The 18,390-nt window shown below is 46.1% G+C and overlaps 1 protein-coding gene across 1 annotated transcript in view; it reads left to right on the top strand.

Annotated features, from left to right (window-relative positions):
- The first annotated feature begins 9,392 nt into the window (after nucleotides 1-9,392).
- The window catches only part of LOC141218900 (uncharacterized), a 356,089-nt gene continuing 347,091 nt past the window's right edge, over nucleotides 9,393-18,390 (top strand). Inside the window, exons 1-2 of the mRNA XM_073665952.1 lie at nucleotides 9,393-9,459; nucleotides 14,830-14,957. Coding sequence (XP_073522053.1) covers nucleotides 14,940-14,957 — 18 coding nt within the window. The 5' untranslated portion in view covers nucleotides 9,393-9,459; nucleotides 14,830-14,939. The remainder of the gene's footprint in view (nucleotides 9,460-14,829; nucleotides 14,958-18,390) is intronic.

Genomic DNA, 18,390 nt, shown 5'->3' on the forward strand with positions numbered 1-18,390 from the left:
GACACGGTCCACGGTAGTTGGACAGAAGTTTGGTCACTGGTGGGGCACGAGAGGCCAGAGAAAGGACAGAAGGGGGTCCTGTGCCATACTCCTGAATTGCCTGGGGGTTGACCCAGCTCCTCACCTGGTGGACGCAGCACGGCTTGGGCAGTCATTGCTGACAGAAGTGACATGGATAACAACTGTGAGTAAAAACCCTGGACTGCTCCATTGGACTTAGTGTGATCTTTGCTGCGCCTGCACCATCACCCCCAGCATCCACCTATACTGCCCTGAGGCTACACTCTTCCCGTGGGGAAGCACCCCTGTGCTGCACACCAACACCAGCCTCAGCGATCTGCCTTGCAGTGGCGGTTATCTCTGACTGCAATCCACGGGTGGCGTAGTCGGACATTCAAAACACTGATAAATAGACTGCCACAATTTGGTCTGACCACCCTGAGCCACAGGATCGGGTTGCCACTACTACCCCCATCAGCACCATACACCAGAAGGCCCGGTTCCGGATACCCCACGGCCCAGGGGGCGAGTCATACCGACCCGTCCTCTTCCTCCTGGGCTTCCACCAAGACTTGTGCTGGCTAAAATTGTACACTACCGGGACAAATATATTATCCTGCGGCAGGCAAGGGATCACCCAGCTCTAACGATTAATAGATCCAAAATCTAGATCTTTCCAGATTATTCTATAGAAGGGCCGAAACAAAGAGGCAGATTCCTTGATATCAAAAACATCTGAGAGATCTGCACGTTCTATATTCAATGATATACCCTGCCAAGTTAAGGGTGGTAGCCGGAGGTACTGCACACTTTTTTTCAAGATTCAAAAGAAGTCCTTCGCTAGCTGGATTTGAATGAGAGGCAAATACACCGGGATCAAATTTGGGATGCTACAAGTTGAAGATCCTTTGGTACAAACCCTAATTCTTTAAAAACACGATGATTCGTGAGTATATGGGAAGAAGTGTGTTGCTGCTTGTTGGACAGTTCTTTACAAATGTTTTTTTCCTCAGGTTCTATTATGATTATATCGCAGTTTTTATGCCTAATTGGGGTTGAATTATCCCCGAGGAGCCTTACATTCTAGGCGGGATTCTCCCATACGTTCAAAAGTGACCGAGCCACCATTTTTTCTACTTTAAAAGAGACCGCTATGGAAATACTTTGCCCAGTCTCTCACCTGGAAAAAAGGTGTTTTATATCTGCCTTTTGGGGTTGGGGTTTTATGGGGGTGGGGGGTCTCTTTTTTTTTTTTTTTTTTGGGTATGTTTTATATTGTTGACACTAGCTATGTAAAACGTAAATGCTCTGCTAATAGGATATTGGAAACAACATATGTACTACATTAAATATGGCGGGGTTGGTGAAATGAATTAGTTAGAATGTGAGGGGTCTTTCTTCTAGTGTTAAAAACGGCAATCTTTCAGTATCTTTAAACAGCAAAACCTGCTCTGATTTGTCTGCAAAAAACACATCTTACCTCTGAGAAACTTCATCTGCTAAACAAGAAGTGGTTACAGCCGACTATCACTCCACGCACTCTACTAGATATGTCACTAGATATGTTTGTTCTGTAAGTTACTTACTAAATCTCTATTAATAATCTCTATCTACATACCACCACTATATTCCAGGATAATCATACATAAAATTCTCACTATTATTTCCGGCTTCTCGCAAACCCCCCTATATTATAATAGGGGACTTTAATAATATACTGGACTCTCAATGGGATAGAGGGAGGCATGAAGCTAAGAGGGTAGAAAGCAATTGTACCCCTTTTGGTCACTTACTTAAGGAGACAGTCATAATTGCTCTTTGGAGAGCCCGTCCTCCTAATGTATACCAATACTCCTGCTTCTCATCCACGTTCTCCTCTTTGTGGAGAATGGATTTGTCTCTTGGAAATGAACTGATGCAGGGTCTTATATCTGACATCAGCTCCTGCCCAGAGTCCTATCCCATCATTCTCCTCTGTGTCTCCCTAAGCTTAATCTCCCAATGCAGTACAGACCCACAGGGAAATTAAACCCCTTTTGGTTGCAAGTTATAGACCTTGAGAAAATTGATGGAAAACTAAAGGAGTATCTTGTGATTAATAAAAATACAACTTCTATCTTTATATGTATGGGAAGCCATGAAGGTGAACCTTTAGAGGTATTTTTATTAAATAAATTTCAGCAGCTAAATCCCGAACTAAGCAGCAGGATCCATGTTTCAGGAATTGGGAGATGCAGAGAGTGCGATGATTACAGATCCAACGCCGGCTGCGCAAAACAGGCTGAAAGCAGCTCAGGACCTGCTGAATCAGGGAACATTGCAGCTGCAGGAAGGAAGAAGATGTTTCCCAAGATGCAATATTGTGAAGAGGGGGATAAAACAGGTCACTTATCTGTGATAGCTGCTGCCCAGAGGGACTCCGCCTTTATATACAGTCTGCAGACTAGGAGGATAATGTGGTACAGTCCACAGTGGACATACTGAAAGTGTTGGAGGAATACTATGCAAAGCTGTATACTTCTCAGGTTCAACCCTCAGAAGAACAGACCCAGACCTTCCTAGATAAAACTGAGCTCCCGGTCCTTTCCTTAAACTCTCGGAATTTATTAGATGAACTGCTTGATGTACAAGAACTAGAATGGGCACTGAGATCAATAGCCAACGATAAAGCACCGGGAATGGACGGTCTTCCAGTGGAAGTATATGAAAGATATAAGGAAGAATTACTACCAGTGTTATTGGAGGTATACAATTCCTGTTTTGGAGGAGGATCATTGCCCACGTCCATGCAGGAAAGCCATAATTATTGTGTTGCCTAAACAAGGCAAAGACCCCAGCTTGCTGGCATCCTATAGACCCATCTCACTTTTAACAGTAGACGTCAAACTTCTTGCTAACAGACTTTCAAAAGTAATCTCAATAATACACCCAGATTAGTCTGGGTTTATGTCCATTAAGTCCACCACGATCAATCTCCGAAAGCTTTATTTAATATGCAAGCTAGGGCTGATAATATTGGTCATTGAGTGATCCTGTCTTTGGACGCCGCTAAGGCCTTTGACAGTGTAGAATGACAATATTTGTGGTCTATGTTACAGCAGATGGGCTTTGGTGACAAATTTATAAAATGGTTGCAATTGCTTTATTCGATGCCAAAGGCCAAAATAAGAGCTAATGGCTGTCTAATCAATTTTTATTTCACAGAGGTACAAGACAAGGGGCCCCCTGTCTCCCTTATTGTTTGTAATAGTAATTGAACCTCTTGTGACAGTAATTAGTAAAACGTCTGAGATAAATAGATTTAAATATGGGATCAATATAGTGAAGTGAAGAAAACTGGAAAGGATAAAAATCGCAAATAGGGTCTTATCTGGTTAAAATTGTAGAGAGAACATGCGCAGCGGAGCTCACCTGGTTTGTTGTGTGCACACAACCACTGATAGAGCTGAAGGCTGCTGCAGACCCACGAGATTCAGAAGATAAAAACTGGAAACAAAGGGGTTAATCTGCTCTGCCGTTGAAGAAAAGTGAAGAGATGTAGAATCCAATGTGAGCGGTTTATTCGTCAACGCGTTTCAACGTTTTACAACTTTTTCATCAGGACAAACCACGATATAGTCACAATCAGCAGAAGCAGGAATATATAGACAAGACGTCAAATAAAGGCGCTAAAAATGGGGCCAACAAGATCATATGACCACGACGTCACATTTATCCTGCAGGTCAAGAGTTGCCATTTACATGTTTATATAATATTGTAAAAATGATGACAAAACACAGTGTTACAGATGGTAGTAAATATGAGACAAACAACTAATGAAGTGAAGAAAGAAATATATAATAAAAATAAAATAAATGGAATTGAACTTGTCTTGGAGCTTTCTTTGACAATGAGGAGATATATGAATGGTCATGTGAAGCCACGCAAGTGTTTGGAATTTCTATTCGTACAAAAAACAATAAAAGAACATATAGAAATGTATTTATATAATGAGCATGATAATTATAGTTATAAATTAGGTATATATGAATACACATGAAAAACTGGAGAGAACGCGCCTATAATCATAGTATAAATAAATATAGTCTATGGAGAAGCGACGAACTAGGATATTCACACACAAAAGCATGTGGTAACACTCCTAGCTGTATGTTCTGTACCATTAGTTCAGTATAAATACACTGCTCAAAAAAATAAAGGGAACACTCAAATAGCACATCCTAGATCTGAATGAATGAAATATTCTCATTGAATACTTTGTTCTGTACAAAGTGGAATGTGCTGACAACAAAATCACACAAAAATCATCAATGGAAATCAAATTTATTAACCAATGGAGGCCTGGATTTGGAGTCACCCCCAAAATTAAAGTGGAAAAACACACTACAGGCTGATCCAACTTTGATGTAATGTCCTTAAAACAAGTCAAAATGAGGCTGAGTATTGTGTGTGGCCTCCACGTGCCTGTATGACCTCCCTACAATGCCTGAGCATACTACTGATGAGATTGCGGATGGTCTCCTGTGGGATCTCCTCCCAGACCTGGACTAAAGCATCCGCCAACTCCTGGACAGTCTGTGGTGCAACGTGACGTTGGTGGATGGAGTGAGACATGATGTCCCAGATGTGCTCAATCGGATTCAGGTTTGGTGAACTGGCGGGCCAGTCCATAGCTTCAATGCCTCCATCTTGCAGGAACTACATGGAGGGCTGTGCGGCCCTTCAAAGAAAAGCCACCCCACACCATTACTGACCAACTGCCAAACCGGTCATGCTGAAGGATGTTGCAGGCAGCATATCGCTCTCCACGGCGTCTCCAGACTCTGTCACGTCTGTCACATGTGCTCAGTGTGAACCTGCTTTCATCTGTGACGAGCACAGGGCGCCAGTGGCGACTTTGCCAATTCTGGTGTTCTGTGGCAAATGCCAAGCGTCCTGCACGGTGTTGGGCTGTGAGTTATATTCTGTTGTTTAAGTGTTCCCTTTATGTTTTTGAGCAGTGTATATTTGTAAAATGACAATTGATGGGACGCACAAGTCAGTGGAGTACAGGAACCCCGGCTACTAGAGGATGATTAACAGCAGAGAGATGCTCGTGTAGAGGAGGTGAGATATAATGGAGGCTATGGTGGGAAAAATAATTCCCCCGGTCATCAGAGATCACTAGCGTGAGAAATCATACATGAGTGATTTTTATGATTTACTCCAAATAAATCCACAAGTTTTAACCTATTGTGTTTCACTCAACCCCTGATCGCACGAAACATCTGAACTTTTACCAGTGATTTGGGAACTCGCCCTCCAACGGGAGCGCCTCTAGGAACCATTTGCCATTTTAGACCCAAACTGCTGGAATTGATCCAGGTAATAAAGTTATGTACATCAGTACTAGAGTTATCCCAGATGATGAACAGGTCATTGATATAGCGTTTATAGAAAATATTATTATTAAAATTAGTATAATTAAAAATATTCTCAAAAATCCCCATAAATAAATTAGCTTAAGTTGGTGCTACTTATGAGCCCATCACTGTACCATGAATCTGATTATATGTTTTTTCTAGGAAAGTAAAATAATTTTTTTCTGGATAAAAGAAAGCCCCATAAGAAAGTCAGGAGTGGGTGAAAAATTCTGAAGTAGTGCACGTGTTTCTATTATACTTTTCTTCTGACTGTTCCACTCCTTGGCTTGGCTTACAAATACCGAGGTAAAAAACTCACCAAGTACTCAACATGTGCACGTGGCCTTAGAGGCGAACTCAGTAAGAAGTAAGAATGAAGACCAGTCCTCCTGCTGAGCCGCAACAAAACACCTTAAAGTTTGTTCCAAAGATTGACTTGTCCTTTCTGTCTGACCGGTTTCAGGGTGGTAGGCACAGGAAAATGACAAGTCAATCTCCAGTTTTTTACAAAAAGCTCTCCAGAATTTGGAAACAAATTGCACTCTACTATCAGACAATATGTTAGGAGCAATTCCATGCAATCTCACAACATGCCAAACAACCTGAGTGTCTCGGCATTAGGTAACCCTGACAAGGGAACAAAATGAGCCTGTTTACTGAATCAGCCAACCACCATCCAAATAACCATGTTCCCACCAGAAAGAGGCAAATCCGTGATGAAATTCAAGGACAGATGAGTCCACTGTCTTTCTGGAATTGGCAATGGAGCCAATTTCCCGGCCGGCCGATTATGATAGACTTTAGCGTGTGCACAAACTTCACAGGCGGATACAAAATCTTCAAGATCATTATTCATAAATAGCCACCAAAAAACCTAGTAATAGCATTCCACATAGCTGTGACCTCAGGATGACCACTCAAGATGCAATAATGCAACTCCTGAAACAGATCCAATATTAGGTACACAGCTACAAATAATTTGGACCCAGAAGTGGTGGAAGGAGCCAACGATTGGACTTTAAGGATCTCAGCTTCCAAATCCGAGGATACAGCAGAAACCACAATATCCTTAGGAATAATGGAGGATGAAAGAGAAACTGAACTAAAACTGCGATATAGTATGTCAGCCTTCACATTCTTAGATCCTGGCCTAAAAGTGATAGAGAAGTTGAATCTAGTGAAAAATAAGGACCCTCTGGCCTGTCTAGGAGTTAGCTGTTTAGCTGAATATACGATCAATAAATGTTAAATTCTTCTGGTCAGTGACCACAGTGACTTTATGAACTGCCCCCTCGAGAAAATGTCTCCATTCCTTAAAGGCTAATTTAACAGAGAGTAACTCACAATTCCCAACAGCATACGAAAATGTTCTCGAGAAAAAAGCACATGGCCGCAAATTAGTCAGAGTTTGGCAACACCTGAGATAAAACAGCCCCGACCTCCGAATCATCCACCTCCAGAATGAATGGTTCTTGGAGATGGGGTTGGATTAGAACAGGAGCAGACATAAAACACTCTTTCAATTTTTCAAAAGCCCCAATAGCATCCGGTGGCAAAACCTTTAAATCCGCCCCCTTCTTCATTCGTTCTCAAAAGTCTTCCCCACTTTCTCTGGTCAGATCATGCTCAATGTAGCATAGTGTTCGGGTGTTGGCAGTCACATACTGTTACTTTACATGATGTGTCCCTCTCACATCTCCAGCCTTTGCTTTAGTCAAAGCTTCTAAATCTCTCCAGGTACAGTTATAGGTCACTCGTATCTCCTGTAGGGATCTGACAAATGCTGCCAGACTCTTTTCAGGGTTTGTGAGCTGTTTTAGCATGGAAAGCTGGACCCCTGGGCTCCATGTACGGTATTCAGTCACCCTAACCTCCCTTGTGTCACCCCTATCCCACACCAGTTTCAGTGTCTCAAAAGATGTCGAGGTCTCGCCCTACATCGTCTCCTGTATGTCCTGTCTGATCCAGGGTAGTAATTTTTGCAGCAGTGGTGGAGGAAGCGTCTAGTCCACGCTGTGGGGAATCTGTTTTTATGACACGGGTCTGGGTGTACAGTGGGTACATGTGGACAGTACGTCCAATATTTGTCGGGTATTCACCTTTTGCTGTCTTATGTCGAGGAGCACCACAGGCAAAGCAAGTGTCTCTACAGTCTGGTTTCTGTTGTCCACAGTTCCAACATGTCCATCCTACAGGTCCATTGAACGAAGGAGGCACCTGAGGAGTAGCTCTGGCAACAAGACTACTCAGAGTGGTAGTCGGCTGAATTGTTTGGGGGTCATACACATGATAACAATACTTATTGCCTGTCTTAACTTCTTTGCAACCACCAATCAGCACATCCTTTGAAACTATCAACTAATTCTTGGCGGTGCCCTCCAAACCGTGATCTTTCAACCAACCACTATTATTCTCTATAAACCTTTCCCATTTAACTTCACTTATAACACCACTTGAAGGCATTCTGCTCCGTACACCTCGTACACACATGGCTCCGCTCCGTACACCTCGTACACACACGGCTTCGCTCCATACACGCACGGCTCCGCTCCGTACACCTCGTACACACCCGGCTCTGCTCCGTACACCTCGTACACGCGCGGCTCTGCTCCGTACACCTCGTACACGCGCTGCTCTGCTCCGTACACCTCGTACACGCGCGGCTCTGCTCCGTACACCTCGTACACACACGGCTCCGCTGCGTACACCTCGTACACACACGGCTCTGCTCCGTACGCCTCAGACACACACGGCTTTGCTCCCTACAGCTCGTACACACACGGCTCCGCTTCATACACACGCGGCTCCGCTCTGTACACCTCGTACACACACGGCTCCGCTCCGTACACCTCGTACACGTGCGGCTCCGCTCCGTACACACACGGCTCTGCTCTGTACACCTCGCACACACCCGGCTCTGCTTCGTACACCTCGTACACACGCGGCTCTGCTCCGTACGCCTCGTACACACGCGGCTCCGCTCCGTACACCTCGTACATACGTGGCTCCGCTCCGTACGCCTCGTACACACGCGGCTCCGCTCCGTACACCTCGTACATACGCGGCTCCGCTCCGTACACCTCGTACACGTGGCTCCGCTCTGTACACCTCGTACACACACGGCTCCGCTCCGTACACCTCGTACACGCGGCTCCGCTCCGTACACCTCGTACACACACGGCTCCGCTCCGTACACCTCGTACACACACGGCTCCGCTCCGTACACCTCGTACACGTGGCTCCGCTCTGTACACCTCGTACACGCGCGGCTCCGCTCTGTACACGCACGGCTCCGCTCCGTACGCCTCATACACACGCGGCTCTGCTCCGTACACCTCGTACACACGCGGCTCCGCTCCGTACACCTCGTACACACGCGGCTCTGCCCCGTACACCTCGTACACACGCGGCTCCGCTCCGTACACACGCGGCTCGGCTCCGTACACCTCGTACACACGCGGCTCAGCTCCGTACACCTCGTACACACGCGGCTCTGCTCCGTACACCTCGTACACACGCGGCTCTGCTCCGTACACCTCGTACACACGCGGCTCTGCTCTGTACACCTCGTACACACGCGGCTCTGCTCCGTACACCTCGTACACACGCGGCTCTGCTCCATACACCTCGTACACACGCGGCTCCGCTCCGTACGCCTCCTACACGCTCGGCTCCGCTCCGTACGCCTCGTACACACGCGGCTCTGCTCCGTACACCTCGTACACACGCGGCTCTGCTCTGTACACCTCGCACACACGCAGCTCTGCTCCGTACACCTCGTACACACGCGGCTCTGCTCCGTACACCTCGTACACACGCGGCTCTGCTCCGTACACCTCGTACACACGCGGCTCTGCTACATCCACACTGTAAACCCCTCCTGACCCCACACATAAACGTCAGCTCATCCAGCACCATGACAACCAGCACAGCAGAGTCCTGCATCCACTGAGGCCCCTGATCATGTGACCCCTGACTCCTCCCCTCCTGTGACCTCATCACAGCTCCTGTGCGCACAGAGCAGCCATATATGTGGTGGCGGCTCTGCAGGTGGAGGTATGTGGAGACCCCATTACGTATTGTTCTCATTAGTGATGAGCGAGCGTGTATTGTTAACCCTTCGGTGAGCACGCTCGGGTGCTCGGCATCTATGTTAGTGCCGCTGAGGCTGCATGTGTCAGGGTTGTTAGACAGCTGTGACACATGCAGGGATTTCCTAACAAACAGACAATTCATCAGACATGGTTCCATTAACAGACACCTTGGCTGAGGGTATTGTATAAAGGGCTCTAATGAAGTGAATAATTGGACCCAGAAACCCAAACCTATTTAACATCGAGAAGACAAACGACCAATTGAGTTGGTCAAACACCTTCTCAGCGTCAATTAAATGACATTTTATTGCATGAAATAAGTAATTGATCACCTACCAACCCGCAAGAATTCTGCCTCTCACAGACCTGTTAGTTTTTCTTTAGGAAGCCCTCCTACTCTGCACTCATTGTCTGTATTAATTGCATCTTGTTACATGTATAGAAGACATCTGTCCACACACTCAATCAATCACACTCCAACCTCTCCACCATGGCCAAGTCCAAAGAGCTGTGTAAGGACATCAGGGACAAAATTGTAGACCTGCACAAGGCTGGGATGGTGTCATGGGTGTGTCAGATGTGACAGTCACCCTGCAGGTGGTTGCAGGAGATATATTAATTTAGCATTACATACACCTTCTTAGATCTGTCTCACTCTAGGACCCAGCGGCTACCTCCCTCTTGCTAATTAACACCCTGGCCTGGGTGTTTAAATACTTTCAGTCTGCAATAGGGAGGCGCCGGTGATATTCACATGTTTCCTTGTGAAAGCTTGGAGCAGGTGCAGTCTGCTTACTTCCTCTCTGGAGCAAAGAGGACATGTGTGTTATCTCTCTGAAGTCGGCTCAAGCCAAGTTATTTTCCCCCATATCTGTCTACCTTGTTGTCTTTAGTGTTTAGTGGGGACTGACTAGTGCTCACCCCCCCCCCCCATTCCCTAGCCAGGGCCAAGCGCTAGGTAAATACAGGGGTAGATTCCTGTGCGGCGATTGGCGAACAACCAATATAGGGACAGTAGGGGAGACAGGGTGATGTCAGATCAGTCTAGGAGGTCTCCACTCCCCCCTTCCCCTAATCCCTTCGTGTTGTATTTAGTCTTTCCCTCACCTTGCGTGATATTATCACTGGCTGTGCACATTTAGAGACAAAAAATAACAACTGACATTTGGGTTTAATTGTGTGTTGTTTTTTTTCGTGTGTGGGTTTTTTTCCTTTCTCCTTAGTATGGGTTCTGTTGCAGAGCTCACAGAGTGGCTGCACGGTCTGTCTCTGGAGGTGAATGACCTCCGTTGTGAGGTTCAGCAACAGCATCAGCGGCTACAGGTCGCTAATGTGGGGGTCTCTTCAGGTAGGCCTGTCCAGCCTGAACCCAAGGTTGCCCTCTTGGACAGGTTTTCAAGAGGTAGGGACAAGTTTTTTTGTATTCAAGGAGGCCTGGAAACTGTATTTTATACTTCGTCCTTACTCCTCCGGAAGTGAGGAGCAACGAGTAGGAATTGTGATCTCACTGTTGCAGGTCCACGATCCTGGGCTTTTTCTTTACCGCAGGTTTCGGTTTGTCTCCAGTCTGTGGAGGTTTTTTTTGGGGCCCTGGCCCTCATCTGTGATGACCCTGACTGAGTCGCCTTTGCTGAGTCTAGGCTACGTCGCCTTTAGCAGGGCAATCGGTCAGTGGAGATGTTTAGTTCTGAATTCCGTAGATGGGCAACGGATTCTAAATGGAATGACTCAGCCCTTAGAAGCCAATTTTGTGAAGGTCTTACTGAAAGATTGAAAGATGCCTTGGCAGTATATGAAACCCCTCAGTCCTTGGAGGCTACCATGTCATTGGCCATACTTCTTGATAGATGCCTTCGGGATAGATGGGTGAGACCACCTTCTTTTTTTTGTGGGAAAAAGGGACATTTTATTGGGACCTGTCCTTCAATTCCTAAACAAAAGGACATCTCACAGCAGAGAGGATTCTCTTAAAACATAACCTTTACTTATAAAACTTTATATCCTATATAGTCATTACTGACTCAACATAATCCCTTTTAAACTCGGGACACAAAAAGACTTGTTACAGATATTTACAGGATACAGTCTCCTGATGAATATATCCAGTCCTGACTGTTAAATAACATTAATCATAATCTAAAATGCTATTGTGCAATATAGAAAGAAAATGTGTGGATCTCACCCATTTTGCATGTAGACTCCATCCGGGATTTTCTATCTGTCTCAGTTGATCTTTTTCTGAGGACTGATGCTGTCCCGTCGTGCCCGTGGTGTTAGCTCACGCCCTAACAAGGGCAGTACCCAAGTGCACCTTCTAACATATCCCACAAAAATCCCTCCCGACACATTTCTTTTTTCTTACAGAGAGTTCATCAGAGGAGTATGTTTAGAATTTTGGGGAAGGCACAAATAATGCAAAGAGAGAAGGTGATTCTGTGCCAATAAAGTGTCAAAGTGAGTAAAACAAAAAATTCAATGAGCCTCACAATGGTGAATGTTCATTACAGTGGTGCAGAGTGCTGCCACCACTATTGTTCCAAAAAATGTATGGGGAGATAATCCCACACACTCACTTCCTGTATGTAAATAGGTTTACTTTCCCTCCTTTCCAGGGAGTCCTATGTCACTTCCTGGGCGGGCTTATATCTCTTTTATATTTTGGTTGCTATAATTCCAGGGTTTTTCTATATAAAACCCAGTGCTTTTTCAAATACATTATCCCATAATAGTGCTCTCATCAGACTCATTCCATTTTGTCCACCTTATATGTATTCCCACTCTTTCAAAACATGTAATTTCCTGCAGCGCGGAGTCTCGCAATCACATGACACGGCTGGGTCACATGACAAAATCCCCACGATCACAGGCTGTGACTCACCCGATCGAATAATTTCCACCGATTGGCAAGCCGCGGCCACATCTGGCCTCGCAAAGATGCCATCTACCCCCTAGACCTTTGTTGCCTGCTGCCCACAGCTTCTGGGACCCGAGGAGCCCGACAAAGAAAGCTGCAGAAGCCTTACCGCTCGCCCCAGGTGGGTTTGCATTGTGACCCCCCCCCACCGCCCCTCGCCATCTTGACCTGGCGTGCACGCAGTCTTGCTCCCTGAGAGGAGCGCGGCCTGGACGACACATCCGCATCTGCCTCCGGCTCCAACAACCGGCTGATCGCGCGGCTTGCTCGGCGGGAGTGACGGAGAGACGGGAGGGGCGACGCCATTGAAGAGCGGTGAGAGCTCCGGAGATCACGGAGGCCTGAGATTCCCTTCAGCCCCGTCGCCAGAGCAAAGGGAACCAGACTGGGGGCGTGGGACTTAAGCAGTGCTGGGGAGAAGTGGAGACTCCTGCGACTGAGGCTGCAGCTCTTCTATTAAAATTAGCACTACAGACTCTGGCCAAATCTGAGCAGGGCTGAAGAATAATTAAGGACACAGAGGCTGAGGCTACTACTTTTATATATAAAACAATACAGCAGGCCCCAGTGTCACCTGGACACCCACTGATATTCTATCACCAGCCCACTGTTCTAGCCCCAATTGAGCCTGCAAGCTATGTCCTGGGACTGATGTCTTGTGCATCTTAGAGGCAATAGAGAGGCTGTGCATAGAGCTTTATTGCACACTAATATAATCTCTCACCCTAGTGGATTGTACAGCTTTTTATTCTCTATTTCTGGTGTACTACAACTCCCACCAGTAGGATCTACCAGTAATATATTCGGATTCTGACCATATAACACTGCCTGATAAGATATGTCGTATTAAACACCCCTAAGCCAGCAGGTGGAGCCATCGCACCATAACTTGACAATATTCTCCTCTACAGAGCTTTCCAGTAACACTATGGGGAAGTCCAGTGTTAAGCCCCCTAAAAATGCATCTAAAGCTGTGAAATCCGTCACCCAAGCTGATGTTGACCAATTCTTAAGGAAACAGGGCACTACAACAGAATCAACAAAGACCGCCAAGTTCTTAGTTATGACAAACATAGACAATTCTGACTCTGAGGTGGAAAGTGACTCGGATGGAGAATGCTCAGATAAGGATTCCACGGTTACTCGCTCTTTCATAAAGCGAATATTGGCTAAAACCCTTGAACCAATTAGTCGAGAATTGGCAGAGATAAAAAATGACCTTACCCAACAGGGCCACAGGATGGAGACGCTTGAACAATCCCAAACTGCACTCTCACAACAAGCCAATGCGCTGCTTGACAACTTAAATGCTCATGAACGACAACTACATCTGATCCATAATACCCTGGAAGATCACGAGAATCAGGAGCGACGCAGCAATATTAGAATTAAAGGCCTTCCCGAATCTGTGGCATTTGAAGCTCTGGGCAAAGCTGCAGTAGAGATCTTCAGGGGCATACTTGCTGATGATGACCCCCGAGAAATCGAACTAATCCGGGTCCATAGGGCCCTCTGACCCAAACCGCCCCAAGGAGAGGCACCCCAAAATGTATTATGTCGCTTTTTGGATTACCGAGTTAAAGATCTGATCCTCCGCAGAGCAAGGGAACAACAGGAGATCTCCTATGAAGACACACGGATCCAGCTCTTTCAAGATCTGTCGACTATCACTTTGAAAAAACGAAGGTTGTTGAAACCTTTCACGGATGCTATACTGCAGAGGGGTCACCGTTTCCGTTGGTTATTCCCCTTCGGAGTCCACGTGACAGCAAGAGACATGAAGATCGTCGCCAGATCATCTGCCGATGTTAAAGCTGCCTGCAAAACCCTTGACATAACTCTTGCATCCTACCGTGATCTGGAGACATTTCATTCTGCGACGCTGATTCAACCCTTTCCGAGCCCAATCCCTTGGCAACAAGCGACCCCGAAAACACAACGCGCGAGGAGAAAGTCAGCTAAATCTCCGACTCCTAAAAGGCCTGATGATATCACCTGAGCGGTTTTGACACTCGCTGCTGTCCCATCTCTTCGTCGGTCCTTTTCGGGACAATTGAGAAAGAGTAAACTGTTTTGTTTCTTTCTCCTGGACTCTGTTGGTCTCGGTCAAGGAATTCGGAAACAGGCTTCGACCTCTCCCCTTTTTTGAATTCCTAAGTATGTGGTTTGACTCATCATACCATTCCCCCCTTCAGGTCTTGGCCTCGCTATTTGTTACTCCACGTAACTCTTGTTATGCCATGCTCTACAAGGATGTTTTCGTTGAATATAAATTTGTAAGTTGGGCATGCTCCCCTAAACTGGCTACTAATGCCAATCATTATATATGTGGTTTGAATTTGAATCTGGAATTGTTATATATTGTTTTCAATCAACTAAACTAATACTTACCTTTTTCCATTTCTCTTTGATCTCTAGTCTTTCCTCCCCTCCTTCCCCTCTTCCTATTCCCTTCCATCTCCTAATCCCTATAGGCACAAATAGCTTCTTTCCACGGGAAGCGCCACCTGAGAAAGACCTATACCACCATGACAGACGCCGATAAGGTAATTACTTTTGCATCCTTAAACGCCCATGGTCTAAACTCGCCGAGCTCCAGACACCCAACACTGCATAGACTTAAAAAACAAAACGCGGATGTGCTATTCATCCAAGAGACCCATTTTAAACCCAACAGATTGCCAAACTTTGAGCGTTCACTCTATGACACATGGTACCATGCCACATCAACTCAATCTGGCTCGAGAGGAGTCTCCATTGCTATGCTGCGGGGAGTCCCATTCCAGTTCAGAGAATCCCTCGTAGATCCTCAAGGGCGCTACATATGTGTTAAGGGGTTACTCAGTGGGTCATTGGTAACCCTATGTAGCCTGTACACACCCAACAAAAAATTGGTTAAATGGTTAATATCGATTCTAAAAAAGATAGAGAGCTTTAGAGAGGGTGTTCTCTTGATTGGAGGAGACCTCAACATTGCTCTGGAACCTATGCTGGACACTTCCAAACAAAAAAGCGCCATCTCTTCTAGAGATCTAGTGAGACTGCGTACCACTCTTAATTCTATGCAGCTAATTGACTCATGGAGATACTTAAATCCCTCCGTACGAGATTACACTTTCTATTCCAATCCTCATAAATCCTACCACCGTATAGATTACATTTTTGTACCAAGATCGCTCCTGCCTAGACTTTCTACTTCAAATATAACCCCGAACGTTTATTCAGACCACGCCACTGTATTACTTTCAATAATTACAGCCGGAATGCGCTCAGGTCCCAGATCTTGGCAGATAAATGAAGCACTACTGGGCTTACCTGCTATCCAGGCGCGACTGAGTAATAAACTTCACCAATACTTCCAACAAAACGAAATAGAGGGGACCTCCCCCCAGACCCTTTGGGAAGCACATACAACTGTGCTAAGAGGCGAACTTATCTCCATTGCATCTTATTATAACAAAAGGAGACATCAAGAAGTCCAAAACTTATACGACGATATAGCATAGCTGGAGCTGAACCACAAAAAAACCAATGACAATATAACTTTGGCCACCATCACTAGTAAGAGACAAAAATTGAAAGATATTCTTAATGTCAGTTCGGTGAAAATGTATGCGTTGTGGAAAAACAGGACGTTTAGGCCTCCAAATTTATTTTATCCCGGCTCCGCAAAAGACAAGCCCGCACCCACATCCACTCCATTGTGAACTCCAGCGGTGTTACAGCACAGAACCCCACTCACATTGAGACGGCCTTTCTGGAATACTATTCACAGCTATATAATCTTCGCCCAAATGACACAGAAGCTCATGAGATACAGAGAAAGTCAGATACTGCTCACTTTCTGCGAACACTGAATCTCCCTGTATTAACAACATCTAAACAAAACAAACTATCTAAACCCTTCACACTAGAGGAACTTCAGTCCACCCTGTCGAGGTGCCCGAAAGGCAAAGCCCCTGGTCCAGATGGGTTCTCTGCGCAATACTACAAAACTTTCGCCCCTCTCCTCTTGCCCCATCTTCTGAAGATTTTTAATGAAACATTAGAGGGTCAACCCTTTCCACAAGAAATGCTCGAAGCCAAAATATCATTAATACATAAAGATGGCAAGGACCCGACCCTATGTGGCAGCTACTGACCTATATCCCTATTGAATGTTGACCTGAAACTGCTGGCCAGTATGTTTGCACGTAGAATTGCCGAGTTCTTGCCAAATCTTAATTCATTGAATCAAACTGGATTTGTGGACAGGAGAGAGGGAAAGGACAATACTCACAAAATTTTGCACCTTCTTCAATATGCCAAAGCCCACAAGATCCCTTTGGTACTACTGGGTACAGATGCTGAGAAAGCCTTCCACATGATGAACTGGATCTACTTGGAGGAGACACTTCTACGCTTCAGCTTACCACCTGCACTGGTTACTGCCATTATGGCTATGTATCATAACCCGACTGCACGCATCAAAATCAACGATTCCTTGTCAAACACATTCACCATACGCAATGGGACCAGACAAGGCTGCCCGTTGTCTCCACTGTTGTTTGTCTTGGCAATGGAACCTTTATTGATCTCAATACAAGAAAATCAGGGGATAGAGGGCATCAGAATACACAACTCACATTTTAAAACAGCAGCTTTTGCTGATGACCTTCTGGTCCTCTTAACCAATCCTCTAAAGGGTCTCCCTGCCTTGATGGCGCTGGTGGAGCAATATGGCAGTCTCTCTAATTTCAAAATAAACCTCTCCAAATCGGAAGCTCTGGACTTTCATGTCCCCACACACTCCCTAGCAAAACTGGAAAACTTATACCCATTCACTTGGCCTAAGACCCATATCACATACCTTGGGGTGAAGATAGGCAGAAGGGAGATTTATTTAAATTGAACTTTCCCCCTCTGCTTGACTCCACAGTAAATCTCATTAAGCAGTGGAGAGACTCTTATCTATCGTGGATGGGGAGGAAAATTATATATATATTGATTGATATATATCCCACAGGACACCATCCGCAACCTCATCAGGAGCATGCCCAGGCGTTCTAGGGAGTTCATACAGGCACGGGGAGGCAACACACAATGCTGATCCTCATTTTGACTTGTTTTAAGGACTTTACATCAAAGTTTGATCAGCCTGTAGTGTGTTTTTCCACTTTAATTTTGGGGGTGACTCACTAAAAAAACACACTACAGGCTGATCCAACTTTGATGTAATGTCCTTAAAACAAGTCAAAATGAGGCTCAGTATTGTGTGTGGCCTCCACGTGCCTGTATGGCCTCCCTACAACGCCTGGGCATGTTCCTGATGAGGTTGCGGATGGTCTCCTGTGGGATCACCTCCCAGACCTGGACTAAAGCATCCGCCATCTCCTGGACAGTCTGTGGTGCAACGTGACGTTTGTGGATGGAGCGAGACATGATGTCCCAGATGTGCTCAATCGGATTCAGGTCTGGGGAACGGGCGGGCCAGTCCATAGCTTCAATGCCTTCATCTTGCAGCAACTGCTGACACACTCCAGCCACATGAGGTCTGGCATTGTCCTGCATTAGGAGGAACCCAGGGCCAACCGCACCAGCATCAGGTCTCACAAGGGGTCTGAGGATCTCATTTCGGTACCTAATGGCAGTCGGGCTACCTCTGGCGAGCACATGGAGGGCTGTGCGGCCCTCCAAAGAAATGCCACCCCACACCGTTACTGACCCACTGCCAAACGGGTCATGCTGAAGGATGTTGCAGGCAGCAGATCGCTCTCCACGGCGTCTCCAGACTCTGTCACGTCTGTCACATGTGCTCAGTGAACCTGCTTTCATCTGTGAAGAGCACAGGGCGCGAGTGGCGACTTTGCCAATCCTGGTGTTCTGTGGCAAATGCAAAGCGTCTTGCATGGTGTTGGGCTGTGAGCACAACCCCCATCTGTGGACGTCGGGCCCTCATACCACCCTCATGGAGTCGGTTTCTAACCGTTTGTGCGGACA

This window comes from Phyllobates terribilis, unplaced genomic scaffold, assembly GCF_046119375.1.
Source record: "Phyllobates terribilis strain yellow unplaced genomic scaffold, ASM4611937v1 Scaffold_251__1_contigs__length_2838608, whole genome shotgun sequence".
In the NCBI taxonomy this organism is placed as follows: domain Eukaryota; kingdom Metazoa; phylum Chordata; class Amphibia; order Anura; family Dendrobatidae; genus Phyllobates; species Phyllobates terribilis.